General features: G+C 39.9%; 1 protein-coding gene across 1 annotated transcript in view; it reads left to right on the top strand.

The window, feature by feature from the left end:
* Window positions 1–10,168, top strand: part of Arhgap24 (Rho GTPase activating protein 24) — a 438,515-nt gene that overhangs the window by 73,193 nt on the left and 355,154 nt on the right. Inside the window, exon 2 of the mRNA XM_005401366.2 lies at window positions 536–735. Within this exon, the coding sequence (XP_005401423.1) occupies window positions 556–735 (180 nt within the window). The 5' untranslated portion in view covers window positions 536–555. The remainder of the gene's footprint in view (window positions 1–535; window positions 736–10,168) is intronic.

Raw genomic sequence — 10,168 nt, 5'->3', positions numbered from 1 at the left:
CCTGCTTTAAGCTTTAACTTGCCTGCGCCAGTGCCCGCTCAGATAACCACAGGGTAGTGCTCACCAGGCAAAGCATGTTTCTGTTGGTTGCTTAGGTTTATTTTCAAAACTTGCTTTTTTATACATTACCTCTCAGACTTTCCCATTCTTTGGTTCAGTTCAGGATGAAAGAATTCTCATCTTAAACAAGCTTGGTTAAGAAGGCAGGAAAGGGGCTGGGGGTTTAGCTCAAAGGCAAAAGCACCTGCCTGGCAAGCGCAAGGTCGTGAGTTCGGTTCCCGGTACCGGAAAAAAACCAAAAAAAAAAAAAAAAAAGGCAGGAAAGTACAATAAGTTCTCTGAGTGTCCTCCGGGCATGTTGTTGGCAGGTCTCTAGTTTGCTTCTCGACATTTAGACAAGAGTTGACAAATGTTTTTCAGGCTTTCTCCAACTTTTTTAATCTTTTTTTTTTTTCTTTTAAAGATGGGGTGGCTTAGGAGAGAATTGACTACAACAGAGGATCTTATTCTTCTCTTCATTTCCTTTGCTAAATAGGAAAGTCCACCGGCTCGATAATGGAGGAGAACAATGACTCCGTGGAGAACGCCCACCCAGGCCAAGGGCGGCAGAATGCCATGAAATGGGGGTGGCTGAGGAAGCAAGGAGGCTTTGTCAAGACTTGGCATACCCGCTGGTTTGTGCTCAAGGGAGATCAACTCTATTATTTCAAAGATGAAGATGAAACCAAGCCGTTGGTAAGTAGGAGAAAATAAAAAGCACTGTGGCCCTAAGAGATGGGGATGTCGACGGATTTTCTAGAAGCTGATGGAGACTGAGGCGCCCTCTGTCCTCGGTTACCAAAGTCCCTTCTGGTAATCAGGGAAAGGGTTACTGCAGACTCCGTCTCGCTGGCCTCCTTCGGTAGAGTCATCTTTGATGCTTTTCCACCATTCCTTGTTTTGGTTTGGAGATGCTGAGCTTCTTAACTGAGGCAAAGGGGCAAATTGTACTTTTCTAACGTTGATGTTAATTTTGACTAAGCTGGAGCAGAATAGGTCCCTTGGGCAATCTTACTTCATGAGCGGATATGAATGGACATCTACTAGACATATATGTTGTAGCCAAAACATCTTTTCCTTTGCTTAGGAAAAAGGTGGAAGTGTGGATTTGCAAGGAATCTGTAGACATAGCTCAGTAATTTTGGGGAGTACTTGAAGCACCAGTTCTCTGAGGCATCCGCTCCAACGCATGTGCATAAAGCACAGCTGGGGCGTTAACCCTCACATGCTGGTGCATTCACCAGCATACACAGTATACTCATCCAGGAATAGTTTCTAGTTGGGCCTTTTTGTGGTCTTTTATTTCCTTTTTTACTTATCATTTTCACAGCCATCAGTCTCAACATTGTAATGAGAGAGAAGAAAAATCACCTTCTGCATTTTTATAGGTGTGTGACAGCATTCTCAGTTGTGATCATTGCTTATCCAGGGATAAAAGATATGAATTTGGGCTTCTCCCTATTTTCCCAATGTCTATATCTGGGAGATATATAAATAAGAGAAGAAACTGTTTAGATTAGTTTATATAAACATCTCTAACAGTGTGTGCTTGAGGCTATTTCCTCTTGTCCTAAGTTCAAGAGCTTAATTAGGAATTTGGATCAGGACCTTGCTTTAGTATTTTAAGTTCCCGAGGCACTGTAATTTCTCAAGCTAATTGAATTACATAAAAATGGTGGGGAAGGCACATAAAGTACTACAAACCCCTGTCATTTTTTGAAATTGCTCCTAGTTTGGGGACCATTAACCAGGGCTAAGAATTTACATATATTATCTCATGAAATACTTCAGGTGATTGTATGAGGGAGAATCCTATTAAGTAATCCAGTTTTTGCCTGAACAACCCAAGATTTAGGTGTAATGCAAGTTACTCAGAGTAAAAATACAGTCTTTTCTCTCTTATCTCATCTTCTAGGGTCATTACGCCTTGTTTCATACTATTCAATACTCAGGTTAAGGTATTGTTTTGAACATGAAATCGTGTTTGTCAAATTCAGAGAGACAGAGAGAGAGAAAGACAGACAGAGACAGAGAGAGATGAGTTTAAGCTAGAAAAGTGGAACATGGAGAATCCAGAGTGAGATTTTGATATGTAGACCTACCCTGAAAACATAGAAGTATGGTACAAATAAGATTCAGTGTTTGATCCTATGGACTCATTTGACATGGTGGGAGGTGGATTGATTGTTAATTAGGATGTGTACAAACTAAACGATCAAGTAGGCGTGATGCAAGACCTCGACAGCAAACTGGAGGAGCAAATAGGAGCTGACTGGAGAACTGAAAGCAGATCAACAAGTGTCTGAACTCTGGTGAACCCAGAGTCCCTTCTAGTAATCAGGGAAAGGGTTACTGCCTCAAGCCTGAGGACAGAGTTTCTCAGATGTGAAGATTTGCAGATGCCAGGGAACATGCCCATGAACCCCAATTTCAGGAGCTCTGCCTTGCATTGTTCAGAGGATACTATGTTGTCTGCTCTTTGTGCCTGTATGTAAGTTGTTTCTCATAGTATTCAGTACAGCATGGTGACTTGGATGGTGAATTGGAAATCTGCATAAGAAAATGCAAAACTCTCTGGTCCATTCAAATGAAAAATCTGTCTCTACATAAAATAATTTATAATAAAGATAAATGATATTTGGATGTCAGTACATTATTAGTATCTGTAGATACTAAGATTTATAATAACTGAAATTAATAAAACAGAGTGATAGTGACTAAAAAGTACTAGTAGCCACATAGAGACAGCTCCAAGCACTGGAAGTGGTATTTATTCTCAACTCCATGTATCAAAATCATATGTCTGTTTAAAACAGTGAAGAATAAGCCACGCTGAATAAACCCAGTAGTGATAAAAATGCCTTTTAAAGAATTAAACAACAATTTAGAATAAGGGAAAGGAAAAAAGAAAGAAAAAAGGAAGGGAGAAAATTTATCTGCCTGTCTATCTATGTATCTATCTATCATCTATCTATCTATCTATCTATTAATCTGCAAGATAGCTAAGATAGTTGTACTATAAATTTCTATTGGTTTATTGAAAGGAACAGTTAATGCTTAATTTCTTTTTTGATTAAACTTGCATGCCTATATCTGGTAATCTGAACAACTACTTTGAAGATAACAATACGCAACATAACAAAAAAAATTAACTAAATGAAGAACATATTGAAATATAAGTGTCAGAAATCATGTCTCGTTGTTTATCTGTGTGTGTCCACCAAAGGGATGTGATTAACAAATGGCATGGAAGAATGGAAACCAGGGTCACTTGCTCCTGATGCAGGCTCCCGTCCCCTCTTCCTCCCGTCCTTCCATTAACCCTCATTTCTCTGCAGCCTTGCTTTTACCAGGGAATGTTTCTTGGTGTTTTATGCACAACTTTGATGCTTCTAAAATAAAGATGCCCTTAGTCTTGATATATTTTGATGAAGGGTACTTCAGTAATACTGGAAGGAACATGCCCAGTGGAATGAAAGGGTCACTCTTGTAAGCATTCCTAGCAGGTAGAAATGTTCAGCACACTCAATCTGCTTTCATTTTCCTCAGAAGGTACTTCTAAAATAAAACTATGAAACTCTGCAAGTGTGTGTCCCTCCTGATGTAGAATAAGGTTCTCAATTTGAGTAAAAACTCTTAATGAGTTCCTCAACTCAATAAAGAGAATCAAACCCTATAATTATCTTTGTTATGAAAATGCTCACCTGTTAGGGAAATATATAAGCAATTTTAATCATGACAGGCTACCATGGAAACACCAAAGGCTTTAAAGGTACAGATACAGTTAGTATCCAGGAATGTGTGATGATCCATCTGGGAAGGTTGGGAAAGCCATCCAGGCAGCAGGGGACCCTTCCCTGGGGTTTCTAAGGTTGGAAGGAATTTTCTAGACAGATGCATTGAGCAAGGGAATTCAGAGGTGAGAGATGACACAGAAATGTATAACAAGCATCATTAGATAGCTCCATATTTCGAGGTGGCAAAAAGGCAAAAAATGTCCTTAGAAAGGCAGGTGAGACACAGAGGAAGGGATCTGTATGCTGGGCTAGACTTCTCTGTAGACCATGGAGCCATTTGCAGACCAGCTGATGACTGCTTTCATCTCCTAGGAAGGGATGGTGGTGGCTGTTTCCTGATATGTTAATGTACATAATTTTCTCAGGTACATTTTGCTTCCATGTGTATCTTCAATTTTTACTACTCTAAGAACACAATAACTATCTGAGTTAGTCCATTACATTCTTAGTTACTTGGATTTAATCTTGTTTCTCATGCTATTCTTTAAATTGTACCTTAATTTCTCAATATTCAAAAACTTGTCCAAGTTTGCAGACTTGGAAGTTTCTTTGCCCCTTCTCTTGTTTCTTCATTTTGACCAAAACACTGGGGACAGACAGTATCTGATTGGAAGACAATGATTTTCCTTCCCTGAGCCAAGCACCCCCTGGCAATGTACTGTTGGTCCGCTTCAAAGTATAGTGATGTGATATTGTAAATAAATATTTTGATATCCTGTGACTGTTTAAAAATAGGAAAAAACTCACATAACTTCAGTTTATAAATCAGTTTGAGATAAACCATGAATGCTACACTTACCCTAAAAACAAGAAAATTGCACAGGTGTTATGCAATGGATCCAGTGATGAGTTCCCAATGTCCTTTTTAGTCCTGTCTGTCTGTCTTCTATCTTGAAGTATATTATCACTTAGACAAAAGCTAAGACTCAACCTGGGCTATGTTAGTGCATACTTCCTCTCTCTCTCTCTCTCTCTTTCTCTCTCTCTCTTTCTCTCTCTCTCTCTCGCATACACATACACACATACACACACACACCACTGCCATGCTGGAAGTTGACAGTAGAAAGCATTGATTTTTAGAAGCCAAACTGAGACTCCTGATAAAATGGCTAAAATCCAAATAGGCACCAACCCAATTAATCTAGTGTAGACTTTTTACAGCAGATATTGATTCCATTGTAGGGGGAAGGTTTTTTCTGGACGTGATTGGATGACACTATATTAGATCACAATGGATTTTCTTAGCTCAGAGGACAAGCGATTTTGAGTGAATTATAACCTGAGGGCTGACCTCTAAATGTGCACAAATTGATGGCTGATTAAAGAGTAAGCTCTAATTCTATACATTCAGTGAAACGTGGGAGTTTAAGAAATCTGGGAATCTCTAAGGCAGTTGCTGCTGTTTGTTATGAAACATGATCCAAGTGAAGCCAAAGCCTCAATGAAGTGCTTAAAACATTAACAGAAATGCTGGGATTTGGCTTTCATTTCAAATCGAAAGCAAACTTCTCTGTAGTGCCGGTCTTTGAGTATTTACAGAAACCTATAAAACGGTGCTGCTCTTCATCACAAATGTTTAGGGGCTCTAGACACTTTATTGAGAGATAGAAAGCATTATTAATAAAAACTGTTTCATTTCACTGTTAGTTGAATAACTTTTGCTGCTTATTTCTATGCAGCAATAGAGGCGTAAGATTTATTTATTCCAGAATAGTTAAAGACTCACCCTTTATTTGCATTGAATGTTGGTTCAGATAATTACCAACCGACACACTGGGCATTGGGGGGTGTCCAGCTCCCTGAGCCCCACCGAGTGAAGAGGAGTTATCTTGGGCTTCATATAAAATATATAATAGAGTTCATGTATTTAAGTAATGAAACCTCCTTTATTGTTTATTTTAATTATAACAGTGAAACAAAATATCACAACAAGCCCACGGGCCACAGGTTGGACGTGCCTGACCAAGAATTAGTTTTAATGTGCTAATTGGTATAGGGAGACAATAATAACACATGCCTCATAGTGCTACAGTGAGGATTAATGAACGAATTTATGTAAATGATTTCAGAAAACGGTGGGACATAGGAAGTATAAGATCAATGTTAGCTATTTTAGTTGTGTTAGCAAAACAGAAATTATTTCTTTAAGATACGGTACTTGTTTATTCCTTTGATTGTTTTAAAATTAAGTACATATTTGTAGATGTTTAATGTGCTTACAGATTTTCTGCTAGGTTCTAGAAAATAAAACAGTGATGTTTATAAGAAAGAAACTCCTCAAAGTAAGGATTTCAAAAGAAGCAGCCCTCCTTCTCAGGTGAAAATCCAGATATACGAGAGGTTTCTGCTTTAATCAACTTCTTAAAAACACAAGCTGCCAGTGACTTTGCGTTTCCGGCATTTGGCTTTGAAATTTGCACTGATTCCTCATCATCCTGGGGAATGTGAATACATAGGGCGATGCATAGAAGGTAGGTGGGCCGGAGGTGCAGCACCCCTCACGGCTGTGCTCCCTTCTGTAGGCTATGTGGAGCTGTCAGTGGGAAGCAGAAGAGGTTGCATTCTGGGTAGCATTGCAGACACTCAAAATTTGTGTGTGAGGTGATAAGAATTTGAATGAGGAAAATACGGGGATTTCTTAGAGTTATGGGAGGAGAAACTATCACTGCGTCACAGTTCCAGGAGAGTTCTTCACAGGAGAAGACACTGGACCACTCAGGCTGATGCCAGCAGCTGTCCGGGTGAAACACGGAGTGACCAGGAAGGCTTGGTACCCAAGACAGAAGGCAGGCAGTGATGATAAATGGCTTTAGAGAAGTATACTCAGCCTGGTAGACAGAGAGTGAATTAAGTGATATGAAGAATTTTAGATTTTGTCTTGAGGTCTTACATTTCCTGTTTTATGCACCTATTTTTAAAATTAGATTTAAAGCTAAACATTTAGAATAGACTATGGGTGTCTTCTTGTGAAGGAATCCAATGCCTACATCCCCCAAAAGTCCTCCTCTGAGAGTCCTAGAGCTGTCTGGTGTCTGATGATAGGCTGACTTTTATACTGTGATTTAAGCTCTGGAAAATTATTGAAAAGCAGCTATGCTGTAGATCAACACTGGTCCTTCCATCCTCTGTTCCTGCAGAAGCAGGAGTTACAGGAGTGCCCATCGTGTAAGCCTTGCTGTAGGAAGAAGAGCTGAGAGCACCTGTGGCTTCTGAGAAGGTACCTGAGAGGGGAAAGTGACAGGTGATGTCTCAGACAAAGCAGATACTGGTGTCACAGGGAATGCAGTGTGCAAGGGAAGTTCATCCTCATCCTTGTCTCCAGGACTGGTTTTATCCAGTGTGGGCGTTCCCCAGGGAAGCAGTGGGATCCGTTGTTTTGTGGTCAGACACTTAGGTTCAGTCCAGTCTTCACTGTAACCGCAGGGCTTGGCTAAATCACCCCAGATCATGTGTGTCATGCTCACTGTAAAAAGTAACTAGCAATAATCCCTCAATTCATTGTTAACATTACATGGAATAATGCCTCTAGAACATACCTAGTCACACAGAGCCCTTAGAATGTATCAGCTCTTCTCATCAATATCACTTCTGCCATCTTCCACCGTTAGGATGGTCAGGCAGCACTGCAGAAGTCATGATCTACAATATGCTCAGTTCCTGGTGAAGGAAATACATGATGATCAGCTCTGGTACTTGAAAGATTTATGTGGAGTTTCCTTTTACTGGTTGCGCTAGCTTCAGAGCAGAGGACAGCTTACTTTCACTTATGACCTGTGCTGTACACTGAAATCACATGGAAAGAATCTCAAACACCCGATGCTCACTTTGGTAGTGTGTCATTTTGGTTTGTTTCAATTACATTTTGGGCTCCATCAGAGTTGCTCCAAATGATTACAGTGACAGCCAGGAAGACTTAAAGGAACTGCTTTGCAAAATTGGACCACTCCTGAGTGTGGCGAGCACTGGTTTTCCTGTCTCTTCTATACAGCACCTGTTCATCAACACCAACTGGGTAGGAAAACTGTTGGAGTTGAATCTCTTGAGCTCCGCTTCTTTTATGCAAAGCAGATGGCTCTTGTCTTTGTGATGTAATTCAACATATGGGACCAAGTAGTCCATATTTTTATTATCTCTTTAGTAGAAACTTATGCCAATTTCCATTATACCAACTAATGGAGAAGGGAATTTCAGGGAAAGAAACCCAGTGCGTAGAAATGTAATTGGGGCATTTACATTCCTGGTGTTTGCAGCAATGTTTCTCCCCTAATAAATGAAATATTTTACAGCCATTTCATACTTCTTGTCTTACAGGTTTCTCTTGGGCAGTTGCTCTTCCTGTCCCCTCTTCTTTCACTTTATGCTACATAAATCCAGCTGCTCTTGATTTTTCTAGCGCTACTACCATATGTTCCTTCTTTCTGTGACTATTAATGATTCCATTATAATTTTAAAGCTATTGCAGCTGCTTTTTATGTGCAAGGAAGAAATGTCAAATACAAAAATTATTATTCTCATCCTGAATTTTGACTTCTTTCATTTACTATCACATATTTTTTGAGATAAGTTCTCACTATGTAGTTCAGGCTGGTCACAGGTTCTTAGTGATCCTTTTCCCTCAGCCTCTCAAATGCTGGGATTACAGACATGCGTCACCACACCCAGCACTGTAATGTTTTTGAGCACCTCGACCTTGTAGCATGTATCAGTTCTTCATTTTTTTAGCACTGTCTAATAATACACCAATATCTTTTATACCACATTTCATCCATTCACTTGCCAGTTGTTAGACATTGGGTTTTTTACACTTTCTGCCTATTATGAACAAGGCTGTTAAGAACATTCAGGTACAAGGTTCTGTGTGAATATATTTTAATTTCTTTTAAATGTATATATGAATGGAATTGCTGGGTCATACAGTAAATTTGTGTCTAACCTTTGAGGAACTATGTGGTCATTTTTAATTATTAAATTTTAATCAAATTTAAAACTCAAGCTTCACACTCAAATTATATTTTATCTATGTCCCTTCTTGCTTTACCCTGGCATATGCCACTCTGAACAGCTTGACAGGGGCACTCAGGTAAGAAGGAAACGTGGTATCACTCTCCCTCCTGTCTCTTCAGCACTGGGACTGTGTGTGTGTGTGTGTGTGTGTGTGTGTGTGTGTGTTTATGTGAGTGTGTGTGTGTGTGAGTGTCAGAGAGAGGGAGAGACAGAAAGGGAGAGAGAGAGGGAGGAAGGGAGGGAGAGAGACAGAGAGAGAGAGAAGAGAGAAAACACCACACTGAGTCATCTCTTCTTCTCTTTGAAGTCCTTGTTACTCAGCATTGGCAGAAGGAAGGAAGGGGGAACAGATGCGACTCTGCCTAAGAGCCCATCACTCCAGGGACCTCCACATCCTTGTTGATCACTGTTGTCTTCTGGCTAATTCATAGCTGTTGGCCACCATCTTGACTGCCTTGGTCCCTGATTGGAGATGAGGCTTTTACTATGGGAATAAGCAGTGTACCCCATGGCTTTTAGCTTCTGGGGTCATATCACCAGTGAACCCACTTTCCACAGTTTTTACTTGAAACTCACTGGAAAGCCTCACAGGACCAAACATTTCCATTATACCCACTATATATGATGCCATGGCAAATGTGTTAGTATGGGCTCTGTGGGCTCTCTACCACAGAGATTTCTTAGTCCTGTGCCCTTCTGTCTATTACTTGGCTATAGGTACTTAGCATCCTAATCACATGACAAATTGAGGAGCAAGTTACCAATTTCCCCAGTTGCTAGTGACTCTCTGGAGCTCCATTTCTCCATCTCTATCTCTTGATTTGACAGAGCTGTTGTTTTCTCTCCAGACTCTTTGTCCTTGGCAGGAAAATGAAGACAGGCGGTAGCCCTGGCCACAGCAGTGGTATCCAACCAAGTTAGAGTCCATTCTATTATCTCCTGGAACAGTAAGACACTCAGCACATCTTTATTTCTGCTTTTTTATTCCCTAGAAACTACTCCAGGACTGCAGCATCATTCCTACTCAACACTCAACTAGAAACATCTATTTTGTACTTTTGCACTTTTAGTTATAATTCATAGATCAGGTGTACATGAGTTTTACTTTCCCAGATACGTGAGATTAACATTCTCTCATTATTCCAGATTTTCAAAATTTGTTACATGCCTGACTTATGTTTTATTAAGTTGATACAATATTCTGTTCTATCTGTGAGGCAGGTACATTGCCATGCACACAAATAGGATTTTCACCATTTTAAAATATTAAGGCATTAAAATACCTGGTACTAAAAACTAATTACACTTTCACTGATGATAAATTATTT

The sequence above is a fragment of the Chinchilla lanigera genome, unplaced genomic scaffold, assembly GCF_000276665.1.
Source record: "Chinchilla lanigera isolate Chin_1 unplaced genomic scaffold, ChiLan1.0 scaffold00073, whole genome shotgun sequence".
Classification (NCBI taxonomy): Eukaryota; Metazoa; Chordata; class Mammalia; order Rodentia; family Chinchillidae; genus Chinchilla; species Chinchilla lanigera.
This window is presented reverse-complemented; position numbering and strand designations above follow the sequence as displayed.